Genomic DNA, 26,539 nt, shown 5'->3' on the forward strand with positions numbered 1-26,539 from the left:
AGCGCCTAAAACAGCGTCTGGCACATATTCAAACTGGTGAATGAATAAGCCACCGCACTGACATCTTATGACGCTGTCAAGAAGTGCCTTTAAAAGGCACTTCAACATTCACCATCGCTTTGAAGTCTGAATGGAGAAACTGCGACCCATTCTCTGCTCTCTGGGTCCATCTGGCGGCAGCTGCGCAGACGGAATTGGTCCTCTTCTCTCCGCGCGGTCCCAAGTTTGTTCGGAACTATCTAACTCGGTTCTCACTGAGTGTTCATCGGACCAAAATCAAAGAGCACAAACTCAGAGCAGGAACTTGTAGTGCCCTGAGAGGCATCCCCCGTAACCAATAGGCGCAAAGATCTAGTTCACGTGGTGCATATTCAGCCTATCGGATCCCAATATTCTTCAACTCACCCCCTTCCGCTCCTAGCTCCCTCTCTCTGGACAAGATGGCCACTCCGGCAGCCCCGGCGAGTGCTCCTGCCGCCACTCCAGCTCCAGCCCCCGCCCCGGCCGCGGCCCCAGCCTCGGTCCCAGCTCCGGCCCCAACCCCAGCCTCAGCGCCGGCTCCGGCTCCAGCGCCGGTCCCAGCTCCAACGCCGGCTCCAGCCTCAGACCCGGCGACTGCAGCGGCCACGACTGCGGCTCCAGGCCAGACCCCGGCCTCAACGCCAGCCCCAGCGCAAACTCCGGCGCAGTCGCTGCCGGGTCCTGCTCTCCCAGGCCCCTTCCCCGGCGGCCGTGTGGTCCGGCTGCACCCGGTCATTTTGGCCTCCATCGTGGACAGCTACGAGCGACGCAACGAGGGCGCTGCGCGTGTTATCGGGACCCTGCTGGGTGAGTGGTCAGACCGAATTGACGTTCTCTTCTACCTCCCATCTCCCTTTTATCTTGCTCACTTCTCGTCCCAGCCTCATTGATCTCTTACCTATTCCTTTATTCCACCTTCCAGCCGCGATTTATCTCCTTAAGGAACTTGAACTTTCCTGCCAGATTGCTGTCACTTTGGTCGACATAAAATACGTAAGGAGTCGTGAGTTATTGAGTAAATACCGTATGCCGAATGATTTACGTTTTGTTTTTAATCTTCCCAGTATTATTTCAGGTCAAGTGTGATTAGCCACAGACTACCAAAAATGAATTCAGATGCTGACTAGAAGTCGAAAACGTTTGGCTCCCTAAACCCCGTGACCTCGCCCCCCCCCCCCATTCTACGGACTAAATGTCTTTATTTTTCAGGTGTTTACAAAGACGTTTTTAACCAGTTGGCAAAGGAGTGGGGACATCTGTAAAAAGACACCCCCTTCAACAAGTAAATGAAAACAAAGTTGGGCAGAAACTCCTTCAGGGTTTCCATAATATTCTGCTTTCCTAGACATTTAATCCTGGTCTTTTGTAGTCTCCCTGATATGTTAATTTGTAAAACTGAGAGGCAGTAAAGAGGGATTATTGATAATATGCCCCTTTCTCTGGGGACTGCTGATCGCATCAAAGTCATTTTCACTCCATCTTTGTCACCAATTTTAGATACCTTTGTGGATCCACTCTAGCCTCATTCATCGTTTTTCTTAAATATGTAATAGTCCTTCCACCATAGAAGACAATGGGTGTGTTGCAAAGAGGACAAGATTTGTAGGGAGGTTTCTCCAAATATTAATCATGTGCGTTGGGACAAATTACCTAAAGTCTAGTTCTTTGGGGGGCTACTTAGTCTTTGCAAGAACTGAATTATTACCCAAAGCATCTAACTACTGACGCACAGTAGGTACAGAACCGCTATTGGTTGCCGTCCTGCTCCACAACAGGGCTATACACTCCCCTCCAAAACCCGCACGTGTGCGCGCGTGCGTGCACACACACACACACACAAACACACAGTCTTCTGCTCTCTGTTTTTGAAGGTTCAGCATTTTACAGGAACTTCAGTTGTTCCATTATCTTCCAGACATTGTCAGGGTTTTCCTCAAACCTTTGTATTCTCTTTATCACAAGTGCCTTCCCTGGTTTCCCTCATTTAAGTTCCACTCATTTTCCAGGATTCCAGGAAAAGTGTTAAATATCAGTCCTTTATCTCACACTACCACCCTCACCTCCATTCTTAACCTCCCAAAATATAATAGTATTCTGTAACTGTGTCCTGTTTTCAGCTTCTGTTATAAATGATTTTTGCAACACTAACTTGGCACTTGACAAATGCTGATTTACTCTTTTCGCTCCACTGCCAAATGTTTCAAACTCACTGGAGCTATTTAACTAAAGAAACAATTCTCCACCCAGGGAGAGCACTAAGTGCCCCAGATACTGTAGTAACCCTAGTTAGACCAACTATTATCTAGATCTTTAGATCCTTCTTCCAGACTGGGATCATGGTACAGTGCTAGGTCTTATAGAGGCAGTACTTACTGAAGATTGAAACAGACTGCTCACTAGGAGCTTATAAATTTTCTCAGATATTAATTCACGGAACATACTTAATTTGGTTAAATGAAGTCACTGGTACCTTTTAAGTACCATAAAACTGTTAGGTATTTAGAATTCAAAGTTTGATAAAACAACTTCTTCTCTAACATTAAATTTAAGATGAAGATCTACTTATATGCAAATAATTAGAATACAATGTGATAAATGCTCGAATTGAAAGGTATTATAGTGGCATGGAACTATAGAAGAATGAAAACTTCAGAAGTTTGAAATGGTCAGCTTTATTGAATGCCAGTGAGAGATCAAATAAGATAAGGCATATTTATCCACTGGGTTTGGAGGCATAGTTTCAGCTACGGGAGCAGAAACCATAGTGAAATGGAATTAAACAGACACCGGTGTGGCAGCATTGCGGGCTGTGGTAGAGGGGGACGTGCTTGAAGCCTTGTGTGGGTGGTGCTAGTAGGTTAGAGAAACATGGAGAACTCAAGGGACTAGCAGTCTTAGGTCAAGAAACAAATGTAGTGGGAATAAAGGTATCAGAACTAGAATAGAAGCTTGTAGTAAAAGATTAATACTGATGTTTAAGGTTCACAGGTAAAAGTTTTCTGGATGATGATGGGATTAAGGTTATGACCATGGGACTGGATGGCTGAAGGGAGGTACAGGTGAAGCTCCCTAAAATTGTATTCCGAAGCTAGGCCTCTGTATGGGTGGCCTACATAAACATTGTCAGAATTTTCCAGGTAGTTTTGCGGATTGAATTATAAGAGAAAACCTAGTGGCTGGCAAGTGAAGGTCACAGAGTGAAGATCTGGCACAGAACCGGTAGCAGGAAAGAGCAGATAGCAGAAGAGCTTGTGAAGGAAGAACAGACCCTGTTTGTTGGTGGTTAAAGAAAACAGTTCACTTCAGAGCTTCAGTTTTCTGGAGAATCCTGGTTCCATTGATGCACATGGCTGAACTTGGAGCTTATAAGTTCAATTTTTTGTTCATTGACATTGAGGAAGCTTCTGAACGCATTTGGAAAGTGGTTGGAGGCTGTTGACAGCTCTAGGGTTTTATAACACGTGGACAATTCTCTCTCACAGGAACCGTTGACAAGCATTCAGTGGAGGTTACTAACTGCTTTTCAGTGCCGCACAACGAGTCAGAAGATGAGGTGAGTGGGTGCTTGAGCTGCCACTGTGTGGTCTGTAGCTGTTCGTTCGCTAGGCTCTCCTTAAGGCTCCCCCTCCCCCCTGCACAACATGTTGAGCTCATAACTAGAAGTTCTACAGTTCAAAGAGCTTTTTTCTTATGTGTACATACTTGTGGGGCCTCTTTTGTCTCCTGGGGGTGGCTCCTTGTCCTTTCCTTCTGTTTTTTTCTATGGACTTCTGGCTTCTTAGCTTCCTTTTCTGCCTGCCTTCTTAGGTGGCTGTTGACATGGAATTTGCTAAGAACATGTATGAATTACACAAGAAAGTCTCTCCAAATGAGCTCATCCTTGGCTGGTAAGTCGGAGTGGGGGGATGGAAAGTTTCGGTAATTGCCCAGCTTTTTGCCACCAGATGAGACGTTATACTGTCTTTTGGAGACAGAATACTGGGAGTGTATTACCTCAAGGATCCACGAATTTAGTGTGTTTACTGGCAATTCTGGTCTCATGAGGCCAAGAATATTTACTTCGAAATGTAGCTTTTACTGAGCAAGTATTTTTGCCCTGCTGGTGACTTAATAATGTTGTAAGAGCTCTGAGAGTCAGACTTTGATTTGATTTGATACAGTTTTCAGGTTATTTATTCTTTTTACATTTGGGGTGTCACTGGGGGGTAACACTACCATGGGAGTGTCAGATACCGAGAGATACCCATGTCACCATCGTGTTTGATCTTAATGTCACATGTAGACATGAATCCACACTGTTCCGTTTTCCAGGTACGCTACAGGCCATGACATTACAGAGCACTCTGTGCTGATCCATGAGTACTACAGCCGGGAAGCCCCCAACCCCATTCACCTCACCGTGGACACGAGCCTCCAGAACGGCCGCATGAGCATCAAGGCCTATGTCAGGTACCAGTGTTTTGGGACACAAGGGCATAAAAGGCTGTGTAGGTCATACCATGTCTGGATGACACCCACCTCCCCCCAAAGCAGGTTTAATCCTTCAGTATATAGCTCATTGCCTCCTAAGGAAGCTCATTCCTCACTCTTAGCAGTTATCGTTAGAAGGGTTTTACTCTGAAACAAAATCTGTCCCTGAAACTCACTGATACCAGTTGTACCCCAGATTTCTACTTATTGCTCTTTTTTTTTTTTTTAAGATTTTATTTATTTATTTGACAGAGATGGAGACAGCCAGCGAGAGAGGGAACACAAGCAGGGGGAGTGGGAGAGGAAGAAGCAGGCTCATAGCGGAAGAGCCTGATGTGGGGCTCGATCCCATAACGCCGGGATCACGCCCTGAGCCAAAGGCAGACGCTTAACCGCTGTGCCACCCAGGCGCCCCTCTACTCATTGCTCTTAACGAGTTTCAGATGACAGCCCTTTAGATATTTGTACAAACTGTAACGTTTTCCATGTCATCTTTTCTATATACTAACTCTTCACGGCTCCTGTAGCTGATTCTTACGTGGTATTTTCATCACGATCCTTCACCACGTTCTGTTTTTCTGAGGTCACCCTTTTGTTTGCCGTTATCCTGAGAACTGAACACAGTACGTGGGGTAGTACGGATTAAAGGGTGACTGTCCTTTTTTGAATACATCTGTTACCCCAGGGTAGAGTACACTTTTAATGACAATAACATTATAGTTTTGACACACTGCGCTTGCAGGCAGCTGACATGCCCGTTGGCGGGGAGGTTGGGAGAGGTACAGAGGCATGCTGAAGAAGGGGCTGCCAGAGGGGTGCAAGGGTTGTCTTTCTGGTTAGAGCGAAGGCCTTTGTTAGTGCCTATCTTACTGAGTTTGACTTTATGCTGCTTGTGTGTGTCCTGATGTAACCAGTTAACCATGATGCAGAAAAACAATGGTGGGGGATGCCAGGTGCTTATGGGCTAGTTGGTGTACCACTAAGCTTTAGTCATTGCCTGATTTCTTAGCCTTTCCAGATATTTCAGACCGTTTGAAAGGAATATTGTTGACATAGTAAAGGCACTCACCTTTAGTGAGATTACTTACAGCACCCAATTTAGTCTTGGTGGGCTGGAGTCAGTTGGCTTGTTTCAGTGCTGATAAAGGGCTGGCTCAGTCTCATGGAAGACCTGTCCTGTTTCTTCTTTCCATGGGCATGAATATCTGAGCAGCCAGCTCCACAGGGAAATCCAGTGTCTTGTTTCATTACTGAGATTGCACAGTGAGTGAAGCAGTGCTCTGAAGGGCCAGGTCACGTCTGAACGTGGGTGCCCTCTCGCAGGCCAGGGCTTATGTGTGGAATGAGCTAGAGGAAAAAAAGTGGCCATATGCCCCCCAGTGTTCATAGCAGCATTGTCCACAATAGCCAAATTGTGGAAGGAGCCGAGATGCCCTTCAACAGATGACTGGATTAAGAAGACGTGGTCCGTATATACAATGGAATATTACTCAGCCATCAAAAAGAATAGTTTCACATTTGCAGCAACATGGACGGGACTGGAGGAGATAATGCTAAGTGAAATAAGTCAAGCAGAGAAAGACAATTATCATATGGTTTCACTCATTTATGGAACATAAGAAGTAGGAAGATCGGTAGGAGAAGAAAGGGAAGAAGGGGGAATGAACCATGAGACTATGGACTCTGGGAATCAAACTGAGGGCTTTAGAGGGGAGGGGGTGGGGGATCAGTGATGGGTAGTAAGGAGGGCACATATTGCATGATGCAGTGGGTGTTATATGCAAGTAATGAATCATGGAACTTTACATCAAAAACTTGGGATGTACTGTATGGTGACTAACATAACATAATAAAAAATTATTATTAAAAAAAAAAAAGTGACTTGGCTCCCACAAGATCTCAGATATAGATGGTTCCAGCCTTCTTATCTCAGAACCATGGAACCTGTACCCTTGGTATAACTGCTTTCCAGCCTAGACTAGGAAGCTCTCTCCCAGGTCCATTTGTTTACCTTGACTTCTCTCTCCCCAGCACTTTAATGGGTGTCCCTGGGAGGACCATGGGGGTGATGTTCACACCTCTGACAGTGAAATATGCATATTATGACACTGAACGCATTGGAGGTGAGTAACCTTCCCATACCCTCTTTTGAGGTCTAGCATTTTTCAGGGGAGGGGTTTGCCGCTCTCTAACGAGTGGAGGGCCTTGGGTGGGTTGAAGAGGAACCATTGATCTGAGGTTTGTTTATAAAGGTCATTCGCCTTTATAAATGGGCTTCCAGTAATTATTTGTGGAATTATTAGAGGTGGGAAATAAATTATCAGCACCAGAGGCTATGTGGCCATTCATATAAGAGCAGAACCAGTGATTAGCATACTGGGTACAGAAGTTGAGCTCTAGCAGGAGGAAGAAAAGCTAAGAAGGGCAGGCAGGGGAGTTTAGAGAAGTTGGCTGTGTCCAGAGGGAGGTGGGAAGGTTAGCAGAATGGTTAGAGATCATCTCTTTCCTGATGGGATGACTGAAATCTCTGTGCCTCTTCTATTCCCCATCCCACTCCCACAGTTGACCTGATCATGAAGACTTGTTTTAGCCCCAACCGGGTGATTGGACTCTCAAGCGACTTGCAGCAAGTAGGAGGGGCATCAGCTCGCATCCAGGATGCTCTAAGCACAGTGTTGCAGTATGCAGAGGATGTGCTGGTGAGGAGGGGGAAGGAAAGAAAGGTGGAGGGCATAGATCTCCACTCAGAGATCACTGAGAGGTGTGCTGGCGAAATGGCAGTCCTCGGTGGTGAGAATTAACTGTGCCTCCTTGAATCTTTGTTTGGTGCTCAGTCTGGAAAGGTGTCAGCTGACAATACTGTGGGCCGCTTCTTGATGAGTCTGGTTAACCAAGTACCCAAGATAGTTCCCGATGACTTTGAGACCATGCTCAACAGCAACATCAATGTGAGTGCCGTCCCTGGGCTTCTGGGAGTTTGTGTCTTCCCCCACCTCAGCTCATGCACAAATGCGAAGGGAGTCGGGGGAGATGACCCGGAGGGGAACAGAGGAGGAGGGAGGAGGAGGGGCTTTGCCTTTGGCCCCTTGCAGTCCAGGTTGGGAGAAAGGAAGAGATAGTATATGTGCTTGGAGGTGCCCCCGCCTTCTCTTCCTTGATTCCGTTATCTCCGGTACTGCTGATACTACTGTGTCTTGTTAACTGGATTCATGGTTGAAAAAAATGCTAAATCCAGAGGTTAATGAAGATGCATTTCTTATTTCCCCATTTGAGTTCACAGACGCTCCCCCCTCTATATTGTACCCATGGATCTTGGCTAAAGCACCCCAAGTTTATTGGTGTATCAGTAGAGACGAAAAAGTGTTCTCAAACATTTCCTTCTTATCTTCCACCTTCGACTCCTGCCCAGCCTCTTCCCGAGCTGCCCTTTACCCAGGACTGTCCTCATACCCAGTGCTCACCATGAGGCTGGCGAATGACAGACCTTCTGCTCTCTGCCCAACCCTCACTCACTGCGGCTTCTTCCTCTTCCAGGACCTGCTGATGGTGACCTACCTGGCCAATCTCACGCAGTCACAGATTGCCCTCAATGAGAAACTTGTAAACCTGTGAATGGGCCCCACGCAGCACTCCTGCCAGTCTGGGCCACCCTAGGACTCAGAATGCAGTGAAGTAGAATGGTTTTCTTGTGGTTTGAGTCACACTGAGTCAGTCAACTGCCTGTGACTCTAAATAAATATAGCCCACCTTTTGTAAATGAATTCATCTTACATGAGTTTACTGCTGCGTGGGGGGGAAGAACTGTTGCAGGGCTCACACAGAAACCAGGAAGTGAATACTCTGGGTAGAAGTAGATATATGCTTATGACTCTCCATCAGTGGTTGCACCCATAGCCCAAGCTCAAGCCACTTTATCTTCACCTGACTCCAGACTAGATAGTCTTCTTTGCACACTGGTTTTATAGAGATACTTTATTCCCACTCTTTTGCCAATGATTAGAGCAAACTAGACCTCCAAAAAATAGATTTTTATCAGTTCTCTTCCATAGCACCTTAAACGAACGGCAGTATAGAGTGTTGCCGGTGTAGTTAGGGGTACCTGGAGCATGTGCTAGTGAGTGAGTGGAGAGCAAAGAAGGAGTGGGTACAAATCTCAGTCCTGGGACCCATGAGTACATGCTGGTGGAAAGACAGTCTTCTGAGAATTAACTGCACTTGACCACATTTTTCTTTTGGCTTTCAGTCTGGAAAGGTGTCCACTGACAGTACTCAGAGCCATTTCTTGATAAGTCATGTGGTTTCCACAGGAAGTAAAAATGAGACTCCATGGAGGGAAAATAATTCAAGAGAATTGGATACTCAATCTGAACTGAAAGAGTAGAGAGTGTGGTCAGAGTCGTAAACTACTTGAATAGTTATTTCAAGAGCTATTTGCACTGTGGTTTGGGGAGGCAAAATTTAGGATCTATAGATTAAAGAGATTTCCCCAAAACTCCAAATTTCTTGAGTAGTATATGTAACTTGAGACCACCCTTGGGTTATGTGGAGATCTGCCAGTGGCAGAATCTAAGCAAAGACTAGATGACGTTTCCCAGGGATTTTGTAGGATAGAGGTAACCTCAGACAGCCTTTTCATCTGATATCCTAGTTCTGCCTTAGCACAGTGAGATGTCTTAGGTTGAGAAAAAAATGGGACATTATTCAGGAACTGAGGGTTGGTTACATATTGGAGTGAGAAGGTGAATGAAGGCAAGTGGGTATCAAAAAAGCCTAGATCCTGATTCTGTTTCTGAGACCTATAATCTTAGGAAAGACAAATCTGGGGGTCATAAGATGCAGATCATAATAATACATAGCCCATTAGAGTATTGTGTGAATTTGATGAAGTAATGAATATCAGGTTAATGTGCAGACAAGAGTGCCTGGTAAGAGTAAGCATGTTGTAGGAAGTGGTAGCTGTTAGGTCTAAAGCTGAGTGCAGTTCAAAGGTAATAAGAAACCTGTGAACCCCATCCTGGATCCCAGTTCTGATTCTAATATGTAACCTTAGGAAGATATGTATAGTAAGGATACTTTTTTACATGTAGGCAAACATAAATACATGAGATGATAAAAGATGCCAAACTGTGAGGTTAAAAACAGCATCACAATGAGAAAAGGGTTGATCAGAGTTCAAATGTTTGTGTTCTATTTTTTGGGTGGGTGGTTTAATACCAACTTTAGTTTTTTTAAAGACGCGTGCTAAAATTGCAAGGTTGATCGCTGAAAATACATATAACCTCCAAATGAAAGTGATAGGAAATAATGGAATAAGAAAAAGGAAAGAAATTTTTTAAAATTGAGAAATGAGAAAGCATGAAAAAAGTGGGTAAAACACATTAATAAATTTGGCAAAAGTAAGTCCAGATATAGTAACTACAATAAATATAAAAAGGATTAAACTAATGGGGGGGAAAAGGATTGAATTTTACAGCAAAACAAACCCCAGCCATACTTTGTTTGCAGGAGACACAACTAAAACATGGACACAGAAAGTTGTCCTGCAACTGTTAGCGGACAAAATGTTGAATAAAGAAGACTAGTCTCAGGAGACAGTGCATATTAAAGTCACAGTGCAAATCTAACCCTTCCTCTTTCCCTTGAGGCTGCTCAGAGCCTGGTACCTTTGACCCTTCTGAGAAGCATAGAACAGGGGACAAAAGAAATATCATCTCTTAAGAAGTGTACTGTCTTCAAGCCGAGGGCAGCCAAAAGCATTTCTTCTAGAATTGAGATGATAAACCTACAGAGGCCCAGAAGATTTTCACTGAGGAGGTAAACGTAGACCCTGGGGATGGAACTTGGAAGATGGTAAGGAGGTGTTCCTGGGAGTGAGAATAAGCTGAGCGAAGCAGAGGTAGGCTGTGGCCTGGACACAGTGAAGAGACATGGTGCAAAGGACAGCTAGCAAGAGAATGGTTGACGCAGGCTTGTCAGCACCAGAATAGCTTAGGGAGACCTCTACGAAGTTTCTGAAAGAGAGGAGTGCCTTTCAGGGTGTTGCTGTTGGTCATCTGAAAGGTAACCCATCTTCTGTATCCCCAAAATCGTGTCCAAACATTCCGCAGACCTTAGCCACCCCAAACTAACTAGTCCTTTCCACCCTAAAAACCCCTCCATTTCTCAGCCCCTCTTCCCCACTGAAGCTGTTGGGTGCTAGTTTACTCAGTGTCAGCTTCGTTCTGGTGGTTGCTTCCATAGAGAACGTTAGTGTCATAGGCATAAATGGCATATTCCCGTACTGTCCCTTTTACTTCCCTGTAAATCCCTTCCAATGGACAGTGAGATCATGAGCATTTTGAAATTAGGAGAATCCTTCTCAGTGGATGGCCTAACCCTAAAATAAAGTACCCTGAGCCCTTGGACATCTGGATTCTAGAAGTACACATTGACTCATGAGAGAACAGATCGATGCCACAGGAATGCATCCTCCGGTATACTGAGCCTGTGGACTTCACCCTGTAAGAACACTGATTCTGGACCACTTGACCCAGTGGGTTGATAGACGCCAAGTGGCAATGAGTCTGTGCAGGTATCTCAATGACACACTGATAGTGGGTATTAACCCTGTGCACACTAACACCGTTTGCTGTGTATTCACTGTTTATTCCTTTAGTGTTAAGATTTTAGTATTTGTCAAATATCATGCCAGCACTAGGTGAATAATGTGCACTCCATGTTCCTGGCCTTGAGGTCACATTTTGGTGGGGAACAAAAGTAAATAATTAGTTGAAAAATGGTAGAAAATGAGTGCTGGATCTAGCACTTACCTGAGTACCTGTTGGTCAGTTCATAGTACAGAGGGAGCTGCACTCAGAAAAATTGAGTACATTACTTAAGGTAGGAAACACAACTAGTAAGTGATGAAACGATTTTAATTCGGGTCTGGATTTTTTTTTTTCTCTAGTCCTCTGTTAAACAGTTTAGTGGCCCAATGAAATAATAGAGCGAAAATGAGCTTAATAGGAGCATATTACAAGGATTGACCAGCTCTGTCATAGGCAGCCTGGGAAGATTCTACACAGGACATGATACTTGAGCTGGTCTTTATTTTTAACAAGGAAATTAGGAAAGAATAAATGGGGCAGAGAAAACACATTAAAAAAGGCTTAACCTTTTCAGAACCTAAAGAGGCTAATGCACGAGGCAGACCATAAGGGCCCTCAGGTCTCCGTAGGATTTTATTCCGGAAGTGGGAAGGCACTAGATAATTAGGGATTTCAGGAAGGTCACCTGGTAGTGTAGAGGAAGGATGGGAAGGGAGAGGAACAGGAGGCAGGAAGACAAGTCAGAGGGCCACTGATTGCTCAGAAGACAACGGCGGTGGGGAAGGTGACCAGATTCCATTTGAAGAGGATGTTACAAGGCGGACTCAGGAGGGTGCAGAGACTGGTTGAACTTGGATGGTGAGACATGGAGGTAGGATGTTGCCTGGTTTCTAATACAGATTGAAGGAAAATCCCGGCTACTCCAGAGTGGTGGAAGTTTAGAGGATGCAGAGATGTATCCAGAATTAAGTTTAGAGGGGTAGGTTGGGACCTGATAAGAAGGCCCAAAATGGATTCATTTGCCCCTGCCCCAACTTTTTCATTAGTTTCAGCCTCTCCCAGGAATGTCACCTTTTAACAGTCAAATCTGAAATTTCTTGAGGCAATCTGCATGATGAAAAACCCTGCCATTTCTTTCTCCCCCCTCCAAAAGGACATGTCCTGGCCTGAAATAATCCTTATATTTCACTGGCAACTTGCCGCCCCCCTTTCCTACGAAGACCTTCCATTTTATACAACTCCTGGGACGTATGTCCTTGCTAGATGGGATGCTGCCCAACTCATGAATTCCTTAACAAAGCCAATTAGATCTTCGTATTTACTCAGTTGCATTTTGTTCTTTAACAGACCAAATGGTGAAGTCCTAAATGCAGCTAAGTTATTGCGACGTCTGATAAACTATGGGGCTGCACCAAATCTTTTGAGGAAAGGCGGAAGAGTTTACTCATTTGAGTAAAGTAATACTTACCAAGTGCCAGCAGTATGCTAAGCAAGAAGTCCTGGTGCCTGCTCAGAACCTACTGGAGGGACCACAAGTAAAGAGGTGATTGCTTTGGGGATATCACAAGGCATTGGAGGTTATGGATGGCTTCCAGTTAGGAAGTAAAACCCAAGCTGGAGGAAACAGACTGAAAAAGGAGAGAGGAAAACATTCTAAGCACAGAAAGCTGGCAAAGGCTCAGAGACACTGTCAACCATGTGGCTCCGTTGTTGCTGACTCTTGGCCAAACTAAGGAGATGTTTGTAAGGAAAGAACACTCTCTGCCTAAGTTGCCGGAAAAAGGATGGTACTGTATTTTTTATTTTTTGCAGCCTGTGCTAACGTGCACAAGTTTGTTTTTACTGTGAATGTGTGTTCACACATTTCTCTTTGTATGTGGTTGTGCATATGCTAAAAACTTCAGAATGTGTCTGTGTGAGACAGATAGTATGTGTTGTCTATGTTGTGGGACACCGCAGTCCTCCGATTTTCTCTCATCCCCCTTACCTAGTCTTTTCTGTGCTTTAGCCTGCTCCTTCTGATGTGGGAAAGACATAGGGTTTGAAGCAGGTGGCCAAGAAAGAATTCTTGAGATGTCTTTAGTGCAAAAGGTGGTTTTATTAAAGCATGGGGACGGGACCCATGGGCAGAAAAAAGCTGCACTGGGGTCAGGAGGAGTGGCCCATTTTATACCTTAAAGTTGGGAGGGAGTTAGGGAGAGCATAAGCATCCAAGGTTTCCAGGATCTTGACGGGGCTAGCTATTGTTAGGAAAAGTTCATTTATTACTGTTTGGCAAAAACTCGGTCATGAGACCGTTCAGATGTATATCAGTGGGCCGTATGCTTGGAGAATGATTGCCAGCGTGTATCTTGCAGGGGTGGGGAGTAAAGGTAAAAGAAGTTTCCAAAGGAATTTTTATATCTTAAAGTAGACTTAAAGGACAGGATCCTGGGGGGCAGTCTAAGATTGCCTTTTTCCCTTAGCAAAGTATTAACGTCGAGGCAGCTGAGTCCCTAGAGGAATGTCACTCTGCCTGTTTCAAGGACTTGTCAGTGGGCTGTAGGTAGTAAAGAAATTTAATGATTTTTCTTCTGCCTTTGTTTCCCACATCACTTCCTCCTCTGAGCCTCCCTTAAGGTTTCATTCCCCCAGGCTTCCATCCTGGGCCTCTTCACTGTCTACTGCACACCTTGTGCTGGAAAGATTTCCTAGAATCCTTCGACTGCGATTATTGCCAGTTGTTTAAAGATGTCCAATCTTTAGCTGTAGCTCTGTCCCATATTCAGAACTGATTGCAGACTAGTTAAATGGACACCAGATATCTCACCTGGAGGTCTCAAAAGCATCTTAAATTCAACATGCTCCATACTGAACTGATTGTCTCTTCCTCCCCCACAAATCACCTCCTGAATTTCCTTTCTCAGGTGATGACACCCCAGGTACTCTGTTGTCAAAACCAGAAACCTTGGGTGAATCCTAGATTCTCCCCTCGCTTTCCACCCTTGTGATTTAATCAGTCATGCCTATGAAGGGAGCTTTCCATAAGAACCAAAGGACAGAGTTTGGAGAGCTTCTGGGTTGGTGAATTAGAATGCATCTAGGAACAGCGTGCATGCCAGGAAGGTGGTGTATCCCCAAACTCCAGAAACAGAAGCTCTTGCCCTTGAGACCCTTGCAGACCTCACCCTATGGATCTCTTCACCTGACTGTTGATTCAAATCCTTTAATGTTCTTTAGTAAATCAGTGATGGTAAGTAAACTATTTTTCTGAGTTCTGTGAGTCACTGTAGCAAATTAATTAAATCCCAAGGAGGGGTTCCGATTTATAGCTGGTATGTCAGAGCACAGTGGACAACTTGGTCTTGTAACTGGTATCTGAAAGGAGTAGAGGAGGGCAGTCTTTTGGGACTGAGCCCCTAACCTTCGAATCTGACACTGTCTCCAGGTATATGGTATCAGAATTGAGCTAAATTGTAGGATACTCAGCTGGTGTCTGAGAATTGCGTTCTGTGGGAAAATTACCTGCACATCTGGTCGCAGAATTGTTTGGTGGGAGTAGTAAGTGCAGAGTAGAGCCAAGTTTTCCTTTCACCCTCTTTGACCCGTTCTTGTCACAGCCCAGGATAAAGTCCACACTTCCTACCAGAGCCTGTAAGGCTCATCCTGATATTGTCTGACTCTCCACCTCCATACCTTACCCCCCAGCCTGGGCTTCCTTTGCACTTGCTCTGCCCTCTGCCTGAAACATATGCCCCCTTACCTGGCCTACACTGCTCTTCCTGGAGGCTTCGGTCCAGGTGTCACCTCTTGGAAGGTGCTCCTGCGCCGTGGTTACATGACATGCTCCTCTCTTCACATTTGTCTCACCACTTGGACTCTTCTGTTTACTGTCATTAAAAAACAAAATTCGGGGGCTGGAGAGGGGGGAAAAATTCAACATCTTATTGGCTCTATTCAGTGATTCAGAAACCAGGTAGCATCGATTCCAGCCGATAGAAGGGAACTCTGAGGAGCTGTGCAGAATGAAAGACTTTCATAGGCAGAAGGAGGTGAGAACAAGGAATATACTAGTGGACTGATGGATTGGTTGTGGCAAAGTCCCTTTCCTTTGTGGGATGACAGGGGTCTGTGAGGCAGATTACCTCACTAGTGCTGACCAGGTGATTCTTGGTCTGGTTTACAAGTCCGTGTCTGGGAGAGGCGGAAACTAATGGAGTCTCAGTTTGGTGATTACCGTATGCTAAGTGGGCTTGGCATAAGTGACTATTTTGGACCTGTTCTGTTTTTTTTTTTTTTAAAGATTTTATTTATTTATTTGACAGAGATAGAGACAGCCAGTGAGAGAGGGAACACAAGCAGGGGGAGTGGGAGAGGAAGAAGCAGGCTCATAGCAGAGGAGCCTGATGTGGGGCTCAATCCCAGAACGCCGAGATCACGCCCTGAGCTGAAGGCAGACGCTTAACCGCTGTGCCACCCAGGCGCCCCTGGACTTGTTCTGTTTTTAACACTCAGTAGGAGCATAAGCTCTATCAGGGTCAAGATTGTCTATCCTGTTGATTGTTACATTCCTAGGTCCTAGAGCCAACCTAGACATGATACCTTCTCAGTAAATGTTTGTGACATGAAGGAAGGAATACTGGTGGCTTGCAGGATAATTACCACAAGGCAGTCTGGACACGGTAATTCATCAGGAGTCGTCGGGATCCTTTGGAGAGGGCCTGGAGGGAGGGTACAAGCAGACATTAGGTTATTTGTTTTACTCATTTATTCTACAAATATTTAATGATGCCTGCTCTGCACCAGACATAGTGTGGGTGCAGATCGCCCAGTGCGTGGGGATCTAGAGGCAAGCAGCCTGTGCTCTCTGCCTCTATGGGTTTCAGTCTTAGGAGATGCACAAAAAAAAAGCAAACATGGCGAAATGGAACACGTGCTATAAAAGAGATAGAAACAAGTCTTGGGAAGACACAGTACAGAACACGTTTAAATCCACATGAGGGTCAGAGAAGGGAAGAGACGTAAGTTCCTAGACACAGAAGAGGAGGAAGAGCTTTGAAGGAAGAGGGAGAAAGATCAAAATATTACGCTTAATTTTACAATGGCCCATGTGTGGAGTGTTGTGCTTCCAAAGATACAACAGCCTAGAGGTGAAATAAGGTGGCGTAACAGCCACGAGACAGGATCTCTGTCGCCCATCTCTTACCTTCTCTGGGGGGTGTGCACCCGCTTACAGATCCTCCAGAGAGTTGTCGGGGGTATTTTACAAGTTCTCCGAACTTGGAGTCAACTTTGTCTTTTGAAATTTTAACTGAATTTTACAAAATAATTTTTTAACATAATTGTCATTAAAAACCTTATTTCGAATAGTTTCATAAGTTTCTATTATGTAGAGAAACTAATTTATTTAAACAGTTTTTTAGCGTTGAACATGTGGGCTGTTTCCAGCTTTGTGCAAATACTTCATTCCATGGTGAACAGCTATGTGTAGACACGAATGTCTTGAGTTTCTATTTCTTTAGAATAATTTTCATCCTCTACTCTGTGTGGCACATTGTCACCTGGGAAACCCACACTGCCACCCAACCTCTGCATGTGAAGGAGACCATTATGAAAGCACATCTCCAGCTTCTGCTTACCCTCTTTCTACTGTAGAGGAAGGGAGTGGGAAGCTGAGAGGGGACCAGAGAAAATAGGATTCCTCTGCCCTCTGGGGGTCCATAAATGCTACAAACCTCTCTTCCTCCATCAGCCTAACCAGTCCCTGTGAAAACTCAGAGTATCTTTGGAGAGCAAAGGATTCTAGGGATATGGAAACCTGAATAGGGTTCCCTCTTATCAACCCCAATCTATCTGCTCTCCTGAGCCTGTGGGCTGCTTGGGTGCTGGGAAGTCTCTGGGCTCTGCTGGAGTCATGAGAGAGGATTTCTTTAGGGCTCTGTCCCTGGTGGGCCAGGGAAGTCCTAGGAGGCTGGTACAGAGGCATCTCTAGCAAGGGTATGGGCCAGTGATCTGTGGACCCTTGAGGGAAGCAGGTGGGGGCTCTTACTGGATTCTTGCTCTGGCCAAGAGTAGTTGAACAGGTAAACTGAGTCTTCCTGTTCTCCTGAGGCTGGGTGTATGAGACAAGGACTTCAGCAGGGGATTGGCATCTTGCTTGGTTCTGCCCGGCTCATCCTGGATGAAGAGACCATTTTACCTTCCAACACCCACAGAACAGCCAACAGCCAGATCTAACCCCAGCAAGCCTCACTCAGTCCTCCTTGAAGAATCAAGGGATCCGTTCTTACTGGAAGTTTACTTGGCATAGCTTATTACTCTGATAACAGGTTCTAGCCGAGCTGATGAAGAATTAGCATTTCTTTCACGTACTAGCCATGGTGAACATTTCCAGGGGTGTTCAAATAGGGCCAAATCACTGGAACGGCGTTGTTTCTCGTTGCGATGTTTAGGAATCCATGCGTGCTCTGTTATGCAAGCGTTACAGGGCTAACAAAAGTCCAGGTGTTTCTCCCAGAAGGGAAAACAACTGCGTTTGGTGATGATCTAGGCTGTGATTAGGATGATCTGTCTGATCTGTTCTGGTCTGTCGTCTGCGTCGTTGGGGTTGCGAGCCCCGTGCTTACGTTTCTGTCCCATGTTGATGGTCATCACTTTTATACCAGTCTCTGTCCCACTGTGTTGGTCCCCCTGTCGGTGGTAATAAGGAGCACAGCTCTATGCCTGAGGCCTTCTGAGTCATGGCCACTAGAGGGCTGCCTTGCACCACTTAAAGGCCATTGGTTGCCAGTTCACATTCCTTGTTCCTGAGTTTTCCAAGGGCCTAGTATGGAAAAAGCACCTTCTGCTTTGGAAGGGCTAGGTTGGTGCAAAATGAGTGACCAAAGCTTCTAGAAATGCTTCACCTCCAGAACCACCTTTGGTCATCTTTGAGCCACAGGGTGATGACACCAAAGTATCTTACTCTGTCCCCACCCCAAAATCACTCTAAACACATACTAGTTTCCAAAACATGGTGTGGAAACAGTTTTAAGTAAAACTCCTAGGGCCCACTCCCTTTCTGATCAGATTATAAGATACATGCCCTTCCATACAAAAATCCTGGAGCTGCCACTTCCCAGGATAGACCCAGGCCCTAAAGACCAAAATGAGGTTTCTGGCTTTCTATCCAGGGAAGGGGTGGTGCCAGAGCTAGTGTATAGCCCCGGGACCTCTATAAAAGAATAGGGCCTTCCTACATGGTACTAGAGTGTTGGGCAGGTGTGAGGGTTCCTCACCAAACTCTGGAGGTTGGAAGAAGGAGAAGGTGCAAGGCAGGATTGTGTCCAAACCATCCAGGTAAGACTGCTCAGCTGATTGAGGGGGCAAGAGATGGGTTGAGGCAAGGGTTAGCGGGGGATGGAAACCCCAAATTTAGACCTAAAAATTCAGCTGGAGGGGGAACATACTTAATTTGGGTCCCCTGAAAGCAGAACATGTGACGGACTTGGGGGAAGAAGGTAGTTTATGTGGAAGGTGATCTGTATCAGAAAAAGTGCCATGAACTTGGTGTCTTATAACAGTAGAAATTTATTCTCTTACAACTTATGGAGGCTAGAAGTCTGAAATCCAGGTGTTTGTGGGGCTGTGCCCCCTCTGAAGCCTTCCTTGCCTTTTCCAAATGCTGGTAGCCCCGGATGTTCTTGGCTTACAGCCGTTCCTTGCTTAGAGCACTTCTGTCTCAGCCTGTCATCATAGGGCCTTCTCCTTGTGTGTCTGTGTCTAAATCTCTCTCTTATAAGGACACTGGTCATATTGGATAGGGCCCACCCTAATGACTTCATCTTAAATTTATTACATCTGGAGAGACCCTATTTCCATGTAGGGTCATATTCACAAGTGCCAGGGCTTACGACTTCAACATATCTTCTGGGGGGATACAGTCAATCCATATGACCCAAGAAGCGGAAGTGAATGAAGACAAGGCAGGGAGGAGAACCAATACAATGGAAGGTTTTAAACTAGTTATTTCTGCTCCACTGAGAACCCTCTAAGGAACTACGTAAAGTACTCCTCAGAATTCTGAAAGACTCGACTGAAAGACTTGAAAACGGCATTTAACCAGTTCTTCCACGTCGAAGAATTTCTCAGGAGGTTAACTTCTTCCTACTTGCAGCTCCATCCCCTAGTGGGCTACGTGTCCTTTCTTAGCTGGTGAGGAGAACTTGAGATGACATGAGAGCAATGTGCACGAAACCGTCCAGGTGTGCGGAAGCCAGGCGGCCCCGTGCTGTGGCACAAAGGCACACTTCCTGCGCTGCCGAGGCCTGCTCCTGCTGCACTCTGTCCCTGACTCTTTAAGGCACTGGTCAGCTGCAAGCCCTTTTTTTTTTTTTTTTTTTTTTTTTAGAAAAGGCTTTCGACAGGAAGGTGTTAGTGGAATAAACTACAGTTCCCCTGCTGCAGCTGCTTCTGAGGCACAATATTTGTCATCTCCTTCCCCCGCAACCCCAACATCAAAGCTGGTCTGGGCTACTCATCCCGGAGGGCTGAGCCCTTGTCTGCTTTGCCGTTACCGGGCTTTGTTGGCTGTGATTGCCTGGTTACCGTCGTCCCCAGGGCTGAAAGCATCAAGAGACACGCCAGCACACACGTCTCAGATGGATCTCCCTGACCCCATTAAGCAGCAGCATCCTTAGCTCCTCTGGACAGTCAGGGGTGATTGCTCCCTTCGGTGTAATAACACTCTTTTTACCTGATGGTCCACTGCCTTGAGCCTGAAGTGGAAAAGTCCTGTGTTAACTGGTAGAAGACGTCCCCCTGAGAATCAGGATCTCGAATCCAACAGAGCCAGTCATAGAAATGGGAAGCCGTTTCTGGAAAGAGCTCAGCAGAGTGGTGATGAAAGGAGGCAATCCTCTTTCCACCCCTTGCTTCCTCGGCCCTGTGTTTTCTAACTACTGGGCACATAGCACTGTGTGTGACCTGAGAGTTTAATGCATACACTGCATCCTGGAGGACAGTGACCTATTCCACAGGATGTCGCTCCAAAGTTGGCTCCTCAGCTAAGCCTTTAATTTAAAAGGCCATTCTCACCTTCTACCCTTGGTTTCCAAGGAATGAGGTACATGGTAAGACCCCTTGTTTTATAAAACCATTGTCACACATCCTTTACCATAAAATACACCCTTTCAGCCGAGACTTCACTATACAGAATTCCAGGTTGATAATGAGATACTCCGTAAGCCTCTGGGAAAGCACAAAGCATGCAAGATAAATCCGTATTCCAGAAAGATTTCAGTTCCAGGAAGAACATATTGCTGCCCTGGGCAGGGTGGGGTGAGTCAGGTAATCAGCGTACCACCAGGTGCGGGGGCAGTCTGATCGAGGAGTGACACCACAGTGAGGACCCAGCCTGTGCGAGTGCAGGTTGAGCGTTCGGCTGCAGCGGTACGTAAATCAGCGTTGGTGAGGGGAGCCCCGTGTGGCAGGCCCATGCGAGCCTCCATCTCTGCCACACCCCCGCTCCATGCGTGGGCCCATGCCCTGAGTTGAGACAGAAGCCAGTAGACAGTCATTCTGTGCACCTGGTTATTGATGCTTTCCCTGCAGCAGCAGCAGCTTTCCGATGAGCATTGACATGACACTCCAAGGTCTGCATAATCTGACACCTCTCCTGTTCATCCGCCATGCACCTGTCCCCCAGGCTTCCTTCTCTGCTACTCCAGTCTCGCTTCATCCAGGCCTCTGACCAGCCAGCTGAGTTATTCTCCAGTGCCCAGAGGGCCATGTTCATTCTTGCCTCAGACCATGCCTCCCTACACGCGAAGTTGACGGACAAGCGTACTGCCCAGCCGGAGGATTTCCCTCACCACTCGCCTTTTGGACTTGTCCTGAGTAGGTATGTGGTATGGCTACAATTCATTTTTGTTTTGTACCATTGTATGAAGTCAACCCAAACATACTCGAGGCTCACATTTTTCTATTTCAGTGGTTGTAGGGACCACCGCCACAAGCATGGCTGAGCTAAGGGAGCGGGTGGGTGCAACAGAGCTGTATGGCACAGTGTCTAAATCACCTTTTCGTGTGGCTCACTTGTTGCTCTCTCGACCTGTCTGGACCCAACCCCAGATGTGCTGTTGTCATCGTACAATGAACTGCCCACTTGAGACTGGTCAACTCGTCAACATAAATCACCCAGTTTATGACTGGTAGCCCAGATACAATGGGCATTTCTAGTCATATAGTGTCTTGATACGCCATTATCAGGTATTCATAGGCTCTGCTTGGGCCCAGCACACCACGAGCTGCTTTTTCAGATACGAGTCATTCTGTGCTGTAGAAGGTATGGGTTAGCTCTCAAGCCTAAAGATCTCCTATTGGAATTTTCCACAGACCACACACTGTTCTGGTCTAATAGGGACCTCTGGCACTAATGGACCATCAGGTCAGAGAAACAAGAGTTAGGACAGCTGGCACGCCCAGATACTTAACAAAACTTTTCACTGCATATACAGTCTGACTCCTGCAATTGCTCCTAAAATCTCTACCATGAATTTTAAGAGCATTTTGGTGGTGGCGATGGTGGTTGGTTGGTTGGTTTTTGTTTTGGAGCTTAAGGGCTGAACATTGACACTGACTTGTAACCAGCTGTCAGCCCTGCTTGGCCCCTGGCTCCAGGTTTCCAAATAGTCCACAGCAAGCATCGCCCAACCCAATGAGAGCCATAGTTAGCAACGGTGGGACCACGTGGATGGGGATAAATGAAGGCCTGTTCCTGCCTTAGACAGCAGAGTCGGATGTTAAGAAAGATTATCTGTCAGTTTGTGTGGACTTCTTAGGTCTCTATCGCCACCCCCTTTGTTCACATATAGAAAGCCCTGAGGACTCAAAGTAGGGTTGAGAGGGTGTTCTTGTCCTGTCATTGTGTGTTTGGGATGGAGAAGAAGGGAGGTGGAGGTTAATGGATGAGATTGTGCTGTGGTTGTGCAATTGGGCCTATGAAGGTGAAGCCACACTCCGGGTGGGGGAATGGGGATGGCCTCACATCAGTGACATCATTCAAAGTGCCGTTCACCTGGAGATGAAGCCCATCTCTCAGAACAGAAATGGGTATCTTCGCCTCCCGATGGTGGGCATGCAGGTGTCAGGATGTCTAGGGAAGAAACCTGATGGGAGAGTCCACCTTTTGGAATCAGAGTATAGGCATCTGCAAATGGCCAGGGGAATGGTGCATGGTCCTGGACCCTGCATTTGTGTATTTTGTGTGGTGGCTTGGTTTATTTTCCTGTTGTCTTTCCTCTAAAATTCATGAAGTCTTTAAAGATCTAGCCCGTTCTAGCCACACTAAGAGAACATAGGGATTGTGTCCACCAGGAGAGAGTGTTAAAAGGGAACGTTGCCCTTTGGGGCAAAACATGGGTGGTGGCAATGGGAATAGAAACTGCTGGGAAAAGGTGGGCCTTAGGGGCACAGTGTAGTGTGCACATGGTTCTGGCCACAGTGCTTTTCTCCCGAGTCTTAACTTTGGAGAGGATGGACCTTGTAGTATGAGGGGCGGTTTCCCTTTAGGGCTTTCCACCTCTGTTACACTGGAGGATTTTTCCTTCCACGGTTTATTCCCCAGGGTCATAGACTCCCAGGTTCCTGTTCCTCAATTTGCTGTAGTGACTCTTGGTCCTGAGTCCCGGTTTGGGGTTTCTCCATTGCTTGTTTGCTCTCCCAAAAATGTGCTAGACAGTTTGGCCCCCACGTGGCGGAGGGATCCCACCTTGCTATGGAGTTGCCAGGACCCTAGTTCACTATCTACAGCCCATCTCCTTTTATTTGGGGTAGTCTAGAAGGCCCTCCCTAATATGTCCAAGGAGTTCCAAGAAGGGCATATTCTCTTCATCTTCTTTGCATTCCTGCTCCTAGCTTAATCCTCAGTCTCCCACCAGCTGCCCAGCTTGCTGTCCTCCTGCTCCCTTTGTCCCACGAGTGGACCGTGCCCTGCCCGCCACATTCCCCAAGCCTCATTCTGACGAGGTTGTGGTACATACGCATCGGACTTCTACTGGAGGCTCGGGGCTAACAGAACAGCACCAGAGAGCAGGAGCCAACCTGAAATAGCATATTCGATACCTTTGTTCCTCCAGCTCCTTGCTCAGCCCTGACTAGGAGTTTCTCACCAGCTCTTTTCTTTCTCAGACTCTAGCCCTCTGCCATCTCACTTTCTCTTCTTACCCAGCCTTCCTCTTTCTCTCCCAGCTCCAGCCTTCTTCTTTCCACCCATCAGTTAGCCACCAGAGGACAACTCTTACCTTCCTGTTGCTTTACTAGGCAGAGCATTCGAGTTTCCTTGTTGGCAGCTCTTCTGTATAAACTAAATGGGACCCTTCCTCTCACAGCCAAAAGACCCATTATTCAGTGTTCAAAGAAAAAGAGCCAGCTCTTCATCTGAGATGAATTCTGCCTGTCTGGTTATCTATGGTGTAAAGCAACAACTGTTTTTATGTCCTCACAGATTTTCTGCGTTGGGTCAGGGCACTCACGGATGACTTGTCTCTCTTCTATAATGTTTGGGGCCTCCGCTGGGAAGACTCGAGCAGCTGGAGATGACTTGTAGGGCGAGGGGTTGTCATCTGCCAAAGGCTTCTTTCTTCCATGTGTGGTGCTTGGGTGATGTGAAGGCTGGGCTCGGCCGGGACTGTTACTGAAGCGTCTACATATGACCTTTCCTTGTAGGTTAGGCTTCCTCACAGCACAGTGGCCACATGGTAGTCGGACTGCTTATATGGGGTCCCTTCCAGTAAACTGAGAGGCCATCACACAGCATACAGATTCACAGGTATCATAGACCTTACCTCTCAATGAGAAGAATGTCGAAGATTCCACAACCATGCTTCAAATCTGCCACAGTCTCCCTCCCACAGAATGCTGACACGTGGCTCCTGCCATTGGTAAGGGTCAAGGGTCCTTTCTCTGGGGCTTCGGTAGGCTCTTCCGTCTGCCTAGCCCAGGGGTCCTCCAGGGATCATCCCAGAATGTCTGGGTTGTAGCTTTTCCACAGCTCTCAGACCTGGCTCAGGACACCTGAATTTGGGCTTCTTATTTGTATATCTAGGAGTGTCAGGATTTGGAGGTGAGGGCCTGGGAGTCCAGCACACCTGCTTTTGGCTCTTTTGGCTACGGAACTCTCGCCTTGTGCCAACTCCCTGGGTCCCTGATGATGTCGAGATGTGTATATTACTACTGCCACCAGTGGCCTCACCAAGGCAGGCTGTGGGGACCTGGCAGCCAGTACCCAATGTCAGCCTCGGGGGTCTCTGTGACCCTCGTCTCTGAGCTAGCATGGCTTAGAGTGGGGTGATGCAGGACCTTTCTTGTTGAGGGTGTCTCCTTCTTAGGTTCTATTGTCCTTCCATCAGTCCCTTGGAGAAAGAACATCCTCAGACACTTGTCTAATAACATACGAGTCAGCAGCTGTGGTTTTTGGTTCTGCAGTGTCGATGGGAGGTCCCACAAACCCCACACATTCTCCAGATAGGGGCATTCTCCACTCACCTTTACCCAAACAATGAAATACGGCTTCACACACTTGTAACAAGTTGATTCTGGAGTCCCAATCCACCACTCCTGAGGTCATGGATATGCCAAGAGTCTCACCATCAAGATGTGGTTTCAGAAACAGTGGTTCTCTTTGGGAGTCAGTCCATGCATGTCAGTCCGTAAAGCCCACTAGGGAGTGACAGTGTCTGCTTGCTATTTGCAGCATTTTGCTGAGGACCAGATGCTTGGTAAATACTGGTTAAGGATGCATTTGCACAACTTTGAGGGCCATGGGAAACCATGGGTTAGAGAGATGACTGTTGCCTAGGGTGGCAAACTCCGAAGCTGCAGGGACCAGTTATGTAAGTGAAAGAAGCTGGCTGGCTGGGGCCTGAGGCCCATAGGAGAACACGTGCTGCTTGTAAGGAGAGCAGCCACTTTTTGGCCCAATGCCTGCTATGCTGAAGGCGGGTCCAGGGGTTGCCAGATTTTCTTCGTTTTCAAGAGAGGACAACAGGTCCAATCTATTAAATCTCTCCATTAAGTGTTGTCAATTTAGTCAATGAAAAACAAAACCACCTTTGTGGGCTGGATGCAACAGGTGCGCTGCCACTTGGAAGCCTGTAACCTACAGGGTTGACTGCAAGTCTGGTTTCACCCAGTTGCCCCTGATCCTTAGATTAGTGTAGCTCAAAGGCTACTGCCCAGCGCTCCCCCTTCAGGGAACCCTGGCACCTCCACCCTACCCCGTCTCAGCCTCCCCACAACAGCTGCACTGAAAGGTCCTTCTTAGGCTTTCACGACCTCTGCAAGAAGATTATACCTGTAAATCCCCACAGCCAGCAGCCCAGGGTGGGGGAAGGGCGGGGAAGGAGCGGCCAGCCCTCCCTCCCCATCTCTCAGCCCCTCTCCCCAGGGCCTTCCCTGGGCCGTCCTCTGCCACGTACAGATGAAGACACTCTACGCTAGTTGAGCCAACACAGCAGGATTTTTTCCAAAGTAACTTTAGTAGTGATGAAGGGAAAGAACAAGGAAAACAAACAGAGCTGGCCTAGAAATGGGTGTGTTTTCAGAGCTTGGTCCTCCGAACCCAAGGGGACCACTCTATGCCAAATAGTGGGGCCAAGGGAACCGGGGGAATAGGGAAGGAGAAGTGGGTTTTCATTTGGGTATCGAGGGGGACTCCAGTAAAGGACTTATGTGCTAGGGGAAAAGGGGCTGGAAGGTGGCAGAAGCCCTCAAAATTCCGGGAGTAAGTATTCCCGTTCCTGAGAAGAGGGGTAATTGAAGTGGAAGATTGGAGGGAGTGAATGGATGTGACTGTACGCCTGGCAGGAGGAGGCGTCTCTGCAGAGGGGGCCCGAGTACGGCGAGCAGAAGGGACAGCCTCTTAGCAATCCCTGTCCCGGGAAGGTTTGAAAGCTACGGTGCCCTAGTGACGCCGGAAAAGATGGAGCGGTTGCCATGGCGACGCGGAGCGCACATCGGAAATAAATAAATAAGCCGTCCCGGCTGCAGCAGCCGCACCCCCGCGGGACTGGAGCGCGGGGGAGGGGGCCCCGCGGGCCCGGGTCCCCGCAGCCCGCGCGTCCCCGCCATTGGCAGAGCCGGAGGGGGGTCACCCCCCCGGGGGGGCGAATGGTACAGTCCTCCGCCCGCGCCTCGGCCCGCAGGGAGCGAGCGCCTAGCCCAGCGCAGCCGCTGCCGCCGCCGCGTAGCCCGGAGCCGAGCTGGGAGGCGGCGATGGAAGGAGTCAGCAGCCACCGGACCCTGTCCTACAGCCGCTGGAGCTACGACAGGTAGGGCGGCCGCCTACAGAGTGGGCTCCCCCGGCCCTCCGCATGGCCCTGCGTGGGCGCCCCCCCCCGCGCGCACTCCGGCGGGACAAGCGGCGCTGGCGGGGAGTAGACCCCCGGGCTGCGCCCGGACCCTCGAGCGTCCGGGTCGTCGGAAGCAGGAGCCAGGCGGAGGGT

General features: G+C 47.4%; 1 protein-coding gene across 1 annotated transcript; it reads left to right on the forward strand.

Annotated features, from left to right (window-relative positions):
- Positions 1–403: 403 nt before the first annotated feature.
- Positions 404–8,252, forward strand: EIF3F (eukaryotic translation initiation factor 3 subunit F). The gene is made up of 8 exons (XM_008683838.2): positions 404–828; positions 3,504–3,574; positions 3,829–3,908; positions 4,333–4,470; positions 6,523–6,614; positions 7,054–7,190; positions 7,326–7,439; positions 8,026–8,252. Exons 1-8 carry the CDS (start codon positions 441–443, stop codon positions 8,101–8,103), a joined length of 1,098 nt encoding a protein of 365 aa, XP_008682060.2. The 5' UTR covers positions 404–440; the 3' UTR covers positions 8,104–8,252.
- Positions 8,253–26,539: the final 18,287 nt, after the last annotated feature.

This window comes from Ursus maritimus, unplaced genomic scaffold (genome assembly GCF_017311325.1).
Source record: "Ursus maritimus isolate PB19 unplaced genomic scaffold, ASM1731132v1 scaffold_16, whole genome shotgun sequence".
NCBI lineage: Eukaryota > Metazoa > Chordata > Mammalia > Carnivora > Ursidae > Ursus > Ursus maritimus.

Excerpts from the sequence above, each read along its gene's own strand:
- EIF3F (XM_008683838.2), top strand. The coding sequence starts at position 441 with ATGGCCACTCCGGCAGCCCCGGCGAGTGCTCCTGCCGCCACTCCAGCT. Across the intron at positions 6,615-7,053 it reads TGACACTGAACGCATTGGAG|TTGACCTGATCATGAAGACT; the intron begins GTGAGTAACCTT and ends CCACTCCCACAG. Across the intron at positions 7,440-8,025 it reads TGCTCAACAGCAACATCAAT|GACCTGCTGATGGTGACCTA; the intron begins GTGAGTGCCGTC and ends TTCCTCTTCCAG.